The 16,101-nt window shown below is 42.4% G+C and overlaps 1 protein-coding gene across 1 annotated transcript in view; it reads right to left on the minus strand.

Annotated features, from left to right (window-relative positions):
- Window positions 1–5,574: 5,574 nt before the first annotated feature.
- ACOT12 (acyl-CoA thioesterase 12) overlaps window positions 5,575–16,101 on the minus strand; it is a 63,518-nt gene continuing 52,991 nt past the window's right edge. Inside the window, exons 13-15 of the mRNA XM_075543066.1 lie at window positions 10,182–10,310; window positions 6,026–6,152; window positions 5,575–5,727 (exon numbers count right to left, since the gene is read on the minus strand). Coding sequence (XP_075399181.1) covers window positions 5,575–5,727; window positions 6,026–6,152; window positions 10,182–10,310 — 409 coding nt within the window. The remainder of the gene's footprint in view (window positions 5,728–6,025; window positions 6,153–10,181; window positions 10,311–16,101) is intronic.

Raw genomic sequence — 16,101 nt, forward strand, 5'->3', positions numbered from 1 at the left:
TTTATTCAAAACCAGGAAACATTCATTTACATATCTAAACTCAAAACCAATCTCAGTGCCATTGATTCAATTCTGACTCATAGTGACCCCATAGGACAAGGGATAACTGTCCGTGTGGGTTTCCCAGACTGCTACTCTTTTTTTTAAAAATTATTCTTTTGGGGGCTCTTACAGCTCTTAACACAATCTATACATATATCCATTTTGTCAAGCACATCTGTACATATGTTGTCATCATCTTTTTCAAAACATTTTCTTTCTACTTGAGCCCCTGGCATCAGTTCTTTATTTCCCCTTCCCTCCCCCATATCCCTCCCCTATGCCCCTTATTAATTTAGAAATTCTTCTTTCTTTTTTTCATGTCTTACACTGACTGCTGTCTCATTTCACCTACTTTTCTGCTGTCCGTTCTCCTGGGATGACAGTCATATGCTGATCATTGTGATTGTTTCCCCCTTACTCCCCCCACCCCAAATCTTACCCTTCTACTATTAATACTTATTGGTCCTGAGGAGTTTATCTGTTCTGGATTCCCTGTGTTGTGAGCTCTTATCTGTACCAGTATACGTGTTCAGGTCTTGCCAGATTTGTAAGATAGAATTGGGGTCAGGGTAGTGGAAGGGGGGAGCATTAAAGAACTAGAGGAAGGCCATGTGTTTCATTGGTGCAATACTACACCCTGACTGACTCTTCTCTGTTTTATGACTGATCTAACAGGGGTTGTCCAGTTGACTACTGATAGGCTTTGGGTCTCCACTCTGCCCTCCCCCTCATTTCCACTGATAGGCTTTTTGTTTGGTTTGGTTTTGGTCTTTGATGCCTGGTACCTGATTCTATTGACACCTTATGATCACACAGGCTGGTGTGCTTCTTCCATGTGGGCTTTGTTGCTTCTCAGCTAGATGATCACTTGTTTATCTTCAAGCCTACAAGACCCTAGATGCAATAGCTTTTGATAGCCGGACACCATCAGCTTTCTTCACCACATTTGCTTATGCACACATTTTGTCTTCGGTGATTGTGCCAGGGAAAGTGAGCATCACAATGCTGTGTTAGTAGAACAAAGTGTTCTTGCATTGAGGGAGTACTTGAGTGGAGGCCCAATGTCCATCTGCTACCTTAATACTTTATAAATAAATATATGTACATAGATCTATTCCCCTGTCATTTCATATAAAGGTATTTAGATATATATATATCCTTTTATTTAGACTTCTATAAATGTCCTTTGCCTCCCAGCTCTTTCCTCTATTTCCTTTTACTTTCCTCCCATCCCACTATCATGTTCGGCCTTCATTCAGGTTTTGGTAATTCCTCTCGGCTACATTGCCCTTGATCGAGCCCTCCCCCCAAGCATCCTATGCCCTCCTTGCTATCAATTTTAGATCACTTGTTCTTCCCTTGTCTCTGGGTTTGCTGGCACCCCCATCTTTTCCCCCATCTTTCCCTCTCCCATGTCCCCCCAGAACTGTCGATCCCATTGTTCTCTCCTCCGGATTATTCATCCTGCCTATCTTGTTCAAATAGACATGCATAGACAATAATATGTGCAAAAAATCAGAGCAAAACATAACAAAAATCAATCAACAACAGCTAATACAACAAAACAAAAATCAAGAAAAAAAGAAAAACCAACAGCAAAAACTGAAAAGCCCTCAAACAGTTCCAGGTCTATCCCTTGACCTTCATGAGTGTTTTCCAGTTGACTCTGATGGGTGCCAGACCCTGGCCAAGTCCACCTTTAGCATTCTTTGGGGACTTCATTGCTTTGCTCCCCCTGCTGCTCCGCTGTAGACCATTAGTGCTCACCCGCAGACTGTCACTCTTTATGAGAGCAGACAGCCTCATCTTTCTCCCATGAGTGGTTGGTTGGTAATTTTGAACTGCTGATATTGTAGTCAGCAGCCATACATGTAACCTACTATACCACGATATATAAAGGCTCTAGATCTTTACATACGAATTTTCAAAATTATCATATATCAATAAAATGACCCTAGGTTTTTCTCTGAGATGTTCAATAAAAATATGATGGTATCTATACAAAATACTTAGATTTCTTATTAAAATTTTCTATAAAAATAAGGTTTTGTTAAAATTGTTCGTTATTTCCTAAAACTGAGTACACGGAAAGGATAAATTATATCTTCATCAAATTTCACATTTTTTGAATAAGTACCTTCCCAAAAAGGAGATGTTAGAAAAACTGAATGTAGATCCACAAGTTAGTTGCCTTAAACCCAAAAAGAATTAATGGGAACACGCTTTCTTTCTTAATCAAAAGCTTTTTGGTCTCATTAGAAGCTCTTGAAAATGCATACCATCAAGAAAGGCATGAGATGTTGAATGTCCCTTAAGGATCCTTTGCTTTTCTAAAGGGAAGAAAACAAGCATGCGTACATTTTGCAGGTTTCCTCCGTCTTAAGCCTTCAGATGGCTGAGGGTAACTGCTGATGAACAGCTTTGCTGCGTATCCTTGGACCAAGAGTGTTTGCTCCAAGTCCAGATATCAAAGACAGGGTAGGGCCAGCTGTCTCTCATCCCACCGTCTTCTATTACATCTCGCTTGATTCCAGGCCCTCCAGCTTCCCCGCTTTTTCTAGAATATACCAGGCATGCTCCTTCCTCAGAGTTTTTGACCTCAGGGTCTTTGGCCCGGCTAGTCCTGCTGAGAGAAACCTACAACCACACCCCGAGATCCTCAGGTTCAGGGCTCACTCATTTTCTGCCTATGGATATTTGTCCGATATTCAACTCCCTGAAGCTATTTAAAATACCAACCACCTCTTCTGCCATCTTCCCAGGACTCATCATGTCCTTTGCAATATTTTATTTTTCCACATAACATGTATCCTTTCATATCAGTATTATTTAGCTATTTTTATGATGTGATCAATACAATAAAACAAACAGGTGTTTTAATATTTTAATGAAAGAATGACCAGATGTAGTCCCATTAAAAAAGAAAATGGAAGCATAACATCTGTTGTGGAAGATTACTGCTGCTATGTCTTAGTCAATTATAGCATGTTTCTAGCCAAAAAATTCAAGATTTTTTTTTTCTTAAACACCCTCCGTGAAGCTGTGGAACCCTAGTGGTGTAGTGGTTATGTATGGGGCTGCAATCCTCAGGGTCGGCAGTTCAAAGCCACCAGTAGCTCGCAGGAGAAAGACGGGGTTTTCTATTCCCATAAACAGTTACAGTCTTGAAAACCCACCCGAGGTCGTTTGGGTCAGCATTGACTGGATGATCATGCGTTTGTTTGCTTGTTTGTTTGTTTCTTTGCCCCGTGGACCTGAAACACATGATTCTCTTGTTCTTTGCCATACCCTTTCAAAGTCTCTCAAGCCTAGTAATTCTCAAACTGACCCTTTGAACCTAGGCCAGACCTCTAGTTCAAGAAAGAACCAAGTGGAGGAGCCCTGTCACTGTTTATCCGTAGACATCACAGCAAAATCTTCTAGAAAAAATAAAGGGCATTGTTTGATACGGAGAGAGATGAGGATGCGGAAACAGTAGTTCTGCCTGCGTTCTAAGACAGAAGCCAGCGGAATTGGAAGGCACTGCCTACTGGAATTTTCCATGATGCTGTGCAACGTGGCCATCACTAGCCACGTGTGGTTAATGAGCATTGAACATGGGACTAGGTAAAGGAGTTGTTGTTTTAAGGTGCCATTGAATTGGTTCTGACTGATAGCGAACCTGTGTACAACAGAACAAAGACTGTCCAGGCCTGGGCCATCCTCATGATTGCTAAGCTTGAACCCATTGTTTGAGGCCTGATGCCACAGTGAGTTATGCTCTGGGTTTCTAAACCTAAGGTTGGCAGTTCGAAACCTCTAGCAGCTGTGAGGGAGAAAGATGAGGCTTTTTATTCCTGTGAAGTTACACTCTTGGAAACCCTGCCGGCGATTTATCCTCCTGCAGACTCTCTCTGAGCCAGAATTGACTGGCTAGCTGTAGCTGGAGAACTGAACATTTCATTGAATTTCATTTCATTTCATTTACATGTGGCCAGGGGCTACCGTGTGACTATTACAAATGTCTGCCATGTTGCACCAGCACAGCACATGAACTCAAAACTCTAAGAAACCAAACTCACTGCCAGGCAAGTTGATTCTGACTCACAGTGACCCTCTAGGTTGGAACAGAATTGCCCCTTTGGGTTTCCCAGGCTGGAGCTATTTATAAGAGTTGAAAGCCTCATCTTTCTCCAAGGAGCTGGTTTAGAAATGAACCAATGCATAATCCAGGATGCCACCCGGGCATAATCTAGGCCTGTGGTATGGATTAGCGAGGGCAAACAAACCCAGCTAAAGGTATTGTACGCCTTCAACTTTGGGTTGTTTCTGAAATGTTTCAGAAATGACTTGAAATAGATGAATTCAAAGACCTAGACTAGGCTAGACAGACAGCATTTAAAAATGTCTCAGTTGTCTGAATATACAACATAAAACATTTCTGTGTAGTATAATTTCTTTACTACCTTCTTTTTCATAATCTCAAAACCCCTTATCTTCATATTCACAAGAAACATATTCTCAAAAACCCTTCTTTCTACTTTTAGAACAGTATGTATGCTCATTTAAATCTACAAATCTACTGCTCATATTATGCATAAATATTTATTCATAAAATTGAAGCACAGCCCAACATTTATATAAACCTGTTGACATCGAAAAACCAAAGCAATTACAGCCAGACCTGGACTATGTGTGTGGTTGTGGCAGGAGGTGGAGGTGGAGAGTTGGCAAACTGAAGGCAGGATGTATTGGCCCTTCTAAGTGACCAACACTTTTCTGAAAAGTCCTTCAACTTTCAAAGAGGTTGTTCAGCAAAGGAGGCTAACTTGATCTATTCTGGTTTGCCTTAGGAGTGAAGTCAAATCACTGACTAGAATAATGAATGTTGAAGTCGAAGGAATGAAGTACTGACGGAATGGTTATGAGAGAAGAGCTCCATTAATACTGCCTTTCTCCATAATATCACATTTTTCAGGTACTTTGTGTGTGTGTGTGTGTGTGTGTGTGTATAGCAATAGATACTAAATTGGTCAGCCACCTTGAATAGATGTTAAATGACACTAGTAAAGTAGGTCCTATTATGAAAATTGATTGGATTCCATTATGTTTTACTGTCTTCCTAGTTTAAAGCTCTAAAACGTGCAATACATCTTGTCAGCTGCTCCTGACATACAGACGCCTGCGGCACATGGAACAATGTCATTCTGTTAATCAGCTCTTCAATGATAGCAAACCTGCACTTTAGATTGTATAAAATAAAAACGTCCAAAAGAACACATTACACCCGTGGCCTAAAAAATGTTAGTGAGACCTCAATCAAGTTAGCTCCATTTTAGCAAGCGTACAGAGCTGAATACAGGCCGGAAGCACAGATGATCTACAAGTGCATTTTTAAAAAAGATTGCTTTGAATATTCATTCAAATCCCTGGCATTCGACCGTATTCATTTTGATTCTTAACCTCTTCCTTCCTGCCGTTTGCTTTGGTGCCCCATGGCAGGGTAAGTGTGCTTGCAATTAAACGTGGGATCGGAAGACACAGAACATCGAGTTAAAGTATGCTTATCAAGCTGTGGTCGTCGTCAGCCCTCTCTAGGAACTTTATGCAAGAGGCTGCTGTTTCTTCAATGGATTTGGACCAGCCACCGATATTTCCAGCAAAATAGGGAAGGATGCTGGAAGACATCTGGTGAAAGTAAGATACCTGTTTCAAAAAGAAAACACCATCATTTTATTGGCAGTCTTACTGGGACAGAGCTTTTTCAAGGGAGGACCTGAATCTCATGGGGACGAGGGGAGACAATGACCCTGATCCTCTGGGGACCTTTTGGAATACATTTCATCCGTTGATTTTAGGATGCCCCAGCCTCCCCCCCCCCACTGCTCCACAACACCCACCCTCATATCACAGATTCACAACTAATTAGGCGATACGGGTAAATTAAGAGCTTTCTCTCGATTAGCAAGTGCAGATTAGACTGCAGCTGCCTCATCAGACTCACAGTGCAGGTGCTGCCGTCGATCGGGTGAATGAGAAATCCAGCACATATGATCTCACCTCTGACGTACATGGGAGAAGGTGGGACTGATGGTAGAAGAACCGACCTCAATGCTACTGTGTACGCGGTGCTGAAAGATTGAAGGGACACTTTCTAAATTCCTGCCCGACGTAAGGATTTGTTGGGAACGACAACACTATCGCGAATGCAATCCTTGTATAGTGGTAGCGGTGACACGGCCAAGACTCACATCTGTGCTAGAAAGCACTGTCCCTGGGAGCTGCATTCAACGACAGGGCGTAGCCTAGTAGGGGCCACAGGTATTTTCTGATTAAGAACTACTACATGTACTTCGGCTCTCTCCACACAGAAGGAGTCAGTCTCTAAAATAAAGTCTGATTGTGCTCTAAAGAACTGGAATTTCAGTCGCCTACTTTTTTTTTTTTTAATTTGAGGCCTTGTCTGGGTGAGCATGGAACTGGCAACCTCAAGGTCACCCACTGCTTACAGGAGGAAGAGGAGGCTGGCTGCTCACATAGAGATATACAGCCTCAGAAACACTATGATACTGGGTTGCTGTAAGTCAGAATCACCTCTCTGGCAGTGGTTTTATTTGTTTGTTTACTTTTGAAAATAACATCTATTGTTAAGAGAATAAAAGTTCTCAAACAATATAGAAGCTGATAGGCTAGAAAACCAGTCTTCTTTCATCCAAGCTAGCCCCAATCCTACTCCCCACTACAACATTCACCACTCCCAACATATTTCTGTGTATCTATCTCTCCAGATATAAATATGATCATGCCTACAATTTGATTTTTCTCCAAGCAAGTAATCCCGGAGGCATTTTCTATCAGAACATCTTTTTAAGGATGTACAGTTTCCTATAGTGGAGTAGGGATCTAGCATCATCTACTGGAAGGTCATTCAAATGTTCTGAAACACAAAATGTGCCTGTCAGAGTTCAAGCTCCTTTGTTAAAATCAGAATGTGTCAGTCTCGTTACAAGATGACTGTGCACTTAAAGGTCAGAGCTCGCATAACGAAGCTCGACGTCAACTTCACCTCTGAAACATGTAACACGAATTATCCACTGACTTCTACGTATTAGTATGGGTTCTGAATTTTTACTGCATAATTTGAACAAGACAAATTTCAATCTTCAAAATATTTATGAAAATTGTTATGTAGTCTTACATTTCGACACTTCCCCAACACCTTCCATATATGTACCTTTTCCATTTTCTTATTTATTTTCCACTCTTCCCAAGCCTTTTTCTGGCTTTGCATCTCTTTTGATCCTATCAAACTCACTGCCAGGTAGTCAATTAAGACTCATAGTGAACCATGAGGACAGAGGGAACCTCTGTGGGTTTCTGAGGCTGGAAATCTTTGGGGAACAGAAAGCCTCACTTTTCCCTTGCAGAGTGACTGGTGGGTTCACACCAGCCGACCTTGTGGCTAGCAGCCAAACACATAACCCACTACTCCATCAGGATGTCTTATGTATTGTACTCAAAAAGCTCACTGCCATTGAGTTGGTTCTGCCTCATAGTGACACTGGAGGGCACGGCATGACTGCCCTGGAGGGTTTCTGAAACTGTAACTACTTCAGGGAGCAAACTACCTTATTTTCTTCCCTATTTCTTGTACAATAACTCTTATGGCTGACCTCTTTTTAAGAATAAAAAAAGAACTGCCTGCTCTTTAGTCCTTAGTAAAAGTGAAGTGATATTTGAGGACCATTCCAAGTTCATGTAATTTGCACTGTTTAAAGATATCTTTGGATTCAAGAACACCAGGGAAGTATCACTTGATCTAAATCCTTAGTACAACACAAACTATTTTAAATAAAACCAGTGTGAACTTCCTGTATCTCAGGCTAGCTAGCACTACACAAAATAACCTGATGTTGTGTGTGCGCGCAGCATGAGGAGTGGTAGGTGGCATGAGCTCTGTTTCTCAAAACTTGAGGTGATAGGAGAAAACTGGGACCATTTTTCTAATTAGCAGGTAAAATACACCCAGAAACAAGTCTAACATTTGAGGCACCAAATGTGTGTTGGCCATTGTTACCATTCTGGCACATGACTTATAATGATCTTATATAGAGTTTCTTAGAATATAAATCTTTATGGGAGTAGACATCTTTCTCCTGTAGATCAGTTGATGGGTTTGAACTGCTGACCTTGTGCGTAGTTTAACCTACAGTTCTATCGGGGCTTCTTCCTGGCATGTCACTATCAAAATAATCCGAGGTAGGAAGTGGCCTATTTTATTTTTAAAAAAATTTTTGGACTCTTAAAACTCTTGTCACGGTCCATATATTGCTTGCATCAGGCAAATTTGTACATATGTTGCCTTCATTATTTTCTAGACATTTACTTTCTATTGAGCCCTTGGTGTCAGCTCCTCTTTTTTCCCCCACCCTCCACCCCATGACCCCTTAATAGATTGTACATTATTATTATTTTCATATTTCACACCAACCGCTCTCTCCCTTCCCCCATGTTTTCTGTTGTTCTTCCCCCTGGAGAGGGGTGTGTGGTTATGTGTCGATCATTGCGATTCATTCCCTCTTTCTCCCTTCCTCTCCCCATCTTCCCCCTACCCTTCTGGTATAACTATTCCCACTCCTGTTCCTGGAATCTGTGCGGGAAATGGCCTATTTTAGAGCTGATTTACTCTTGCTTCTGGCATGCAACTATGAAACTACTTATCCATGATCATCTTGGTCTCAGTGAATGGGGGAAAGTGGGTCTAAGTCCCTGGGAGCCTGGGAGACTGAGAGCCAGTCTAATTTCAGCTCAGCCTCACTCCTAGGAAGTAGTCCAGATGGGGCAAACCCCCCTGAATGGAGGGTTACCCATCCTAGCTGTCCCCCTGTGGCTGTTAAAAACTCTGTGTAGCTTCTTATATGTCAGCTTCCTTCTTTGGAATCAGCCAAGAGGCTTCTGTTGTCTCTGAAATCTTGCCTTTGCCGTCCTGCACTACTTTGCTTACATTCGGATCCACCTTTGAAAAAAACAATCACCTCGAAACATGTTGGCAAGGTGACTAGGTTACCTCTGGCTGATGTAACAGATGACTCCAAACAGAAACTTGTTCGCTCACAGTTCTAGAGTCTCCAAAATCAAAACAAACTCACCGCCATCAATTCGGACTTATTCAGACCCCATACGACAGATTAGGACGGTCAGTCGCTGTGGGCTTCCTAGACGGTAAATCTTCAAGGGGGTAGGAAGCCTTCTCTCCAGCTGTGAGTTCAGATTCCTGACCTTGCAGTTAGCAGTCCCACCAGTAACCCACTGTGCCCTGGGTGTCCTTTCTCTAGAGCCTAGATGTCCCAGATCAAGTTGTTGGTGGAGATAAACTCTCTCAAGATTCTTCCTGTGGCTGTTCTAGCAGCCATCGAGTCAGTACCGTCTCACAGTGACCCAACAGGATAAGGCAGAACTGCCCCTGTGAGTTTCTGAAAAGGAAGTCGAAAGCCCGGTCTTTCTCCCCAGGAGGGGCTGGTGGTTTCAAACTGTCGACCCTGAGGTTAGCAGCCTGCCGTGTAACCACAATGCCATCAAACGCCTCCTATCATGGGTAGTTAGTGGCATCTTGACAAGCCTGGGCTTATAGAGGTCACTCCAACCTCTGCTTCTGGCTTCACATGACACCTTCCCCCACATAGCTAACTGTGAGAACAGTAGTCATGGTGTATGTAGGGCCACCCTAACCCAGGATGACCTCATCTTAACTTGGTTACATCCACGAAGGTGAACTTCTGAAATGAGACCTCATGCACAGGAGCAGGGGGTAGGCTTTCCACATATATTTTCAGGTGACACAACTCAATCCACATAGCAAGTTAGGAGACATTACTTAAATTTCTAAATATTAATTTTGCATTCACATCGAGCAATAGGAAAGAGAACCATTTCCAAAAACTTACATGGTGCGTCTCCCATAGGTTGCACATAATAGATAATAATTATTATTGTTATTTTAGTATATTACAATTATATTCTTATTATTGTAATAATGGCTAACGTGCCATCTAGGAAAAAAACAAATAAGGACCACTCAAGACCAGAAATGCCCAAGTTGGCTTTCTTATGGTTGCATCAGCGTTTTATTTCTACTTTATGCTTGAACTGCAGATACTCACTTGTCCCTGAGAGGTTCTCTCCGTGATACCAGTAATAGCAAGTCTCTGGGTTTATCACCATTCATTACAGGGCAGGTAATGTAGTATATTTGATCATCTTCATTCACCCAATCTACTATTTTACAGGAGCTATGTAAATAGAATCGTGAGAGGGAAGAAAGTAGATTGTACATTTCTATTTGTTTTAATAAAACATTTCTCTCTCTCTTTTAAACGCAGCCTTATGACACTTGTTTGTTCGCAGAATTTCAGTGTTGGTTTTTACATTTACTCCATCCCCTTGCCTAACCACCCATTCAAATTCAGCTTCATTGCTCAAAATCGGTCTTGAGAGTAACAGTGTGGGAAGGAGTAAATCTGCATGTGACAGAGAATGGCGGCTAGATGACTCCAATTCCATTGTTCTGAATACTTCAGAGAAATGCAGCTATTTTCAATATAATTATTTTTCTTAAGATCAAGTGGGAAAAAATTAGACTCGTGAATTATCTGGACAGTCCACAGGGGACTATTAAGTAAAAAGAAAAACACTGTGCTATATGAGAAATCACACTAAATTGGAACGAAACAATTTGCCTTTACTTCCAGATTGCCATTTAAGAGCTGTGTTACCTTAGATTTATTTTTTAATCCGTAAATGCAGATAATAAAACATTTTTTACTGGGGATTGGGAGGGTTACATGAGAGTGTCTGTTACCATAGTAGCCGAATCATCATGGGTTTACAGAAGAGTTGCGTTAGACGTCACTGCTTAACCCATTCATTCAAGTCCCCTTTGACTGGAATGTCAGGTTACATAGAGACTAGTGAAACACTTCAAACATGCTAACACCAATGTGTAGTCATTGTTCTTTAGAAAAAGTGTATTTATAAAGCAACCACAGACATTGCTTCACAAAATTTGAGTTTTCTCTCGTAGAGTGTTTTCAAATGAGAACATTAACCATGATGGATCATTCTGGCACGTGTGACACCTGACCCCACAGACGACTGACATTTGCAGTATTGGATCGTCTATTAGATGGTATTAATCACAGAGGGCGCTACTGGTCCACCCGTTGCTGTGTTGCGGTGTATTAGGAGCTATAGATCCAGGGTTTCAAATTCTAGCAGGGGAACAAAGGTGGGTATATTTTAGCTGAACTCGAAGACTGACAAAAGAGGTGACCTACCTCTCCCCAAAGAACTACTGGAAATCTTATGAATGGTAGTGACCATTACTCAAGCTGTGGCTGAGCAAGAGCTGTCTCCTTAAATTTGAGTTGATCTTAACGATGTGGATGGAGTAGTTATAGGACCTTCATTTGCTGATGTGGCATGCCTCAAAATGAGAAGAAACAGCCACAAACCCCCTTAGTCATTGGAATATGGAATGTATGAAGTATGAATCTAAGAAAGCTGGAAGCTTTCAAAAAGGAAATAGACCATATAAATATTAATATACCAGGCATCACTGAGCTGAAATGGACTGGTATTGACCATGTTGAATTGGACAAACTAATTGAGGAGGAATGTGATGGAGGAATCACCAAAAAGCCTTTCAAGATCTACCCTCAATGACCACACTGGCAGTAATAGGGAAATATCAACATGCTTACAAGGAAGGACAGGTAATATTACTTATTTAAACATGAGCACCAAAGATGCACCACTAAAGCCAATGATTAAGAAGTTGAAGAATTCTACTAACTTCTTCAGTCTAAAATTGGCCACACGTGGAATCGAGGTACAAGTATAACTGCAGGTGACTATGTGGGGGCTGGAAAGCAAGTGCAAGCTATCAGTAGCAGCAATATAAGAACTTGGCAATCGAAACAATGTCAGAAACGGTGGGAAAGAATTTTGCGTGGTCACGACTTATTTATCGCAAATACCATTTCCAATAACACGAACGGTTGGTTTACTTATGGATCTTGGCAAGTGGATTACACAGGATCAAATTGATTAGATAGGTGGAAAAATACCAGGTTGTTGTTAGATATAATCAAGTTGGATCTGACCCACAACAACCTTACATACAACAAAACGAAACAGGACGGGGCCTACGCCATCCTCACGATTGTTCCTGTGCTTGAGCCCATTGTTTCAGCCACCGTGTCAGCCCATCTCTGAGGGGCTTTCTCTTTTGCACTGCCCCTGAACTTTACCAAACATGATGTCTTCTCCAGGAACTGGTCTCTCCTGACAACATGTCCAAGGTATGTGAGATGAAGTCCTGGCTTCCTGACCCTAAGGAGCACTCTAGCCTGACTTCTTTCGAGACAGATTGGTTTGTCCTTTCAGCAGTCTATGGTACTTTCAATATTCTCCCAACCCCACAATTCAAATGCATCCACTCCTCTTTGTTCTTCTTTAGTCAATTCCAACCTTCAAATGCATATCAGGCAACGGAAAATACCATGGCTTTGGTCAGAACCATCTAGTCCTCAAAGTAATCTCCTTGCTTTTCAACACTCTAAAGAGGTCTGATGCAGCAGATTTGAACAATGCAACACACAGTTTGATCTCTTGACTGCTGTTCCCATGAGCACTGACTGTGGAGACAAGCAAGACAACATCCTTGACAGCTTCAGTCTTGTCTCCATTAGTCATGATGTTAACTCCTGGTCCAGTGGTGAGGCTTTTGGTCTATGGAGTTGTGATCCACGCTGAGGGGGCGCTCTTTGCTCCTCATCAGCAAGTGCTTCAAGTCCTCCTCACTTTCAGCGAGCAAGGTCGTGCCATCTGCACACTGCACGTTGTTCATAAGCCTTCCTCCAATCCTGCTGCTGCCTCCTTCTTCACATAATCCAGCTTCTCTGATTATTTTCTCAACATACTTATTGAAGAAGTAGGGAAAGAGAATACAACCCTGACACATATATTTCCTGATTTTAAACCAGGCAGGACCCCCTTGATTTGCTCCCATAACTGCCTTTGGTCCATTTACAAGTCCTGTGTGAGCACAATGAAGTGTGGTGGAATTCCCATATTTTTCAAAGCTAGCCATAGTTTGCTAGGATACACTCAGTCCAATGCCTTTACATATCAATAAAACACAAGTAAATAGCCTTCTGGAATCCTCTGATTTTAGCCACGATCCATCTGACATTAGCAATGATGTCTCTTGTTTCATGTCCTTTTTGAGTCTAGCCTGAACCTCTGGCCCCTCCCTGTGAATGTACGGCTGCAACCACTGTTGGACGACTTTTAGCGACATTTTATGAGCATATGACATCAATGATATTGTTCTATCATTTTCACATTATCTCGGTCACCTTTCTCTGGAATGTGTAAAAATACAGATATCTTCCAGTCAGTTGGTCAAGTAGACCTCTTCCAAACTTCCTGACATAGACAAGTGAATTATTTCAGTGCTTTATCAGTTTGTTGAAACATTTCAGTGGGTGTGGGAACTAGAGAAGGGGAAGAGAGTATATCTGGATGAATCCTTTATTCTCATATATGAAGACGCCTAGCAGGCCGGGGTGGAGGGAGGCCTTCACCCCTGTGAGTTGGAGTGAGTCCCAACAACATTCTCATAATTAATAATAATAATAGTGCTACATTAAAGTTACCTCTTAGAAGCACATGGCTGATTGTTAAGTAGCTGGCAGCAGTTAACTATAGGAGCTGACCTGCGCTATTGCTCTCCAGTCTCTGAGGACATCCACTCCCCCTCACCTGCCCCAGGCACTGGTGTTAGGCTACTCCTCCAGTGTACTCGGGGACCTTAGGGTTAGGGTATAGCCTGCTTTGTTATGTATGTGGTTGCCTGTAATTATGGGGGCTTGCATACCCCCTGAATATATATAAGCCTTGGCTGGAAATCTATTCTCTCTGTGCAGATCTGGCTCCTGAGACCTTGATGGTCCCAGGGGTGAGCACTCCCATGCTTTATCTTGTCTGATGTCTCCTTACTTTTACCCTTTAATTACACAACCGCCCCTTGGACCCATTTGATTGTGGAGGCTGGTACCCCACAGTAGGCATCCCATCAATTCCTGGAGCCTTGTTTTTGGCTAATACTTTCAGTGCAACTTGAACATCTTCCTTCAGCACCGTTAGTTCTTGCTCAAATGCTGCCTCCTAAAATGGTGAAGTGGTGAGACACACCACAGAGAACTTCGATATCATCAGTCAAAACAAGGCCAGGGGATGACAATGGAAAAAGATAATCACTTGCTCATATTTGTTCAGGTTGAGCTGAGGAAAATTAAAACAAGTCCATGAGAGCCCAAAGTACAAGCGAAACATTTCCCACCTGAATGTAGAAGCCACTTCAAGAATAAGTTTGACACACATTGATCACTATTGATGGGGACATAAACGAGTTGTAGAATCACAACAAGGCCATTCGAAGTCAGGAAGACCCAAATGGATGCAAAGAGACTCAGGAAATTGATCTTGAATGTACAGTAACTAAGGCAAGGAGAAAAAACAATGTAAAATAGCTAAGCAGAAGATTTCAAAGAAGTTTGCGAAGGCAAAGTGAAGTATTTTAAAGGAATGCACAATGATCCGGAGTCAGAAAAGCAAAAGGCATGCTTGGCATTTCTTAAGCTAAAAGAACTGAAGGAAAAAAAAATCATATCTTAAGTTGGAATATTGAAGGATTTTTAAGGACCAGTTCAAGAGGAAGAGCATCACATCCATCTCCTAAAAGAATATTTCAAGGTCTATCTGTGTTATGATAACAGCTTTATGTCTATAAGGAATATCAGTATTATTCAGTATTATTTAAATTTATGCACCAAACACTACAGCCAGTGATGGAGAACTTGTTTATAATGTTCTTTGTTTTGTATCTTTCAATAGTACCTGATGCAGTACTCTTTGCAAACAACTTTTAAATATATATATATTTTAAAGATCATGGATAAGTAGATTCACTACACAGACCCCAAACAACAAAGACATGAGTGACCAGATGAAACAGGTACTGATGATACACGTGAAACCATGAGCTTCAGAGGAAGAGCTAGAGAAGCGGGTTGAATATATTGTGAATATATTGCCTCGAAGAAGCAGCTGAGCAAAAGTGGCCAGCAAGGAGACAGGTGAGTGAATTAGCAGCGGACCTATTGCAACCCAGCCATAATTAGTCCGACTTGTTCAGGAACAGCACAAGGGCTCACATCAGTGGTTAACAACAGGGGTGGGGAAGGGATCCTCCCTCATTCCCCCTACTTTCCTGGTGACCAGGGGAGTCACCAGCCCCAACCCTCACCCATCCAGTGACCAGCTCCACCTGCATGCACAGCCCCTGCCTGTCTGAGGTCAGAGCCTATTGTGCACTGGCTCTGGGTGCACCACCTGGGTGTCTGGAGGTGTGTAGGCTCCCCCTTCTCAGGAGAGCAGAAGAAGCACATTGCTGGACAAGCCCCTGGTGTCTCCCACCCGGCGTGGACACGAAGTCCTTCTACAATCACACACCAGCTGACTCCTGGCCTGGAAATATTTCCTTTTCTGGAAGAAGCACCCTGACTTCAGCCACCATCTGAGCCTGTATGGGGTCCCAGATCCCAGATAATAACTCAACCAAACCAACACCTCACGTTAATTAGGACTCATAGTCACCGGATAGGACGCACTAGAGCGGCCACTTTGGGGCTCAGAGGCGGTACATTGTTATGCTGTGTCAGGAAGTCTTGCTGCTCTTTCACAAAAGCATCTGGTAGTTTCCATCTGCCGATCTGGCAGACAGCAGGCCAATTGGTTACGCCATTGGGCTCCTTCTAGGCAACAACTCAATTCTACACAACTCACTGCCATCCAGTTGAAGCCAACACATAGTGACCCTGTGGGACAGGGTATCTCTCTCTCTCTCTCTCTCTCTCCTCTCTTTTGCTCTGCCATTGCCCGAATGCTGACTCATACAGCCTCCTTGTAGGTTTCTGAGACTGTGACTGTTTATGGGAGGAGAAGTCCAGTCTCTCT

This window comes from Tenrec ecaudatus, chromosome 2, assembly GCF_050624435.1.
Source record: "Tenrec ecaudatus isolate mTenEca1 chromosome 2, mTenEca1.hap1, whole genome shotgun sequence".
Lineage (NCBI taxonomy): Eukaryota > Metazoa > Chordata > Mammalia > Afrosoricida > Tenrecidae > Tenrec > Tenrec ecaudatus.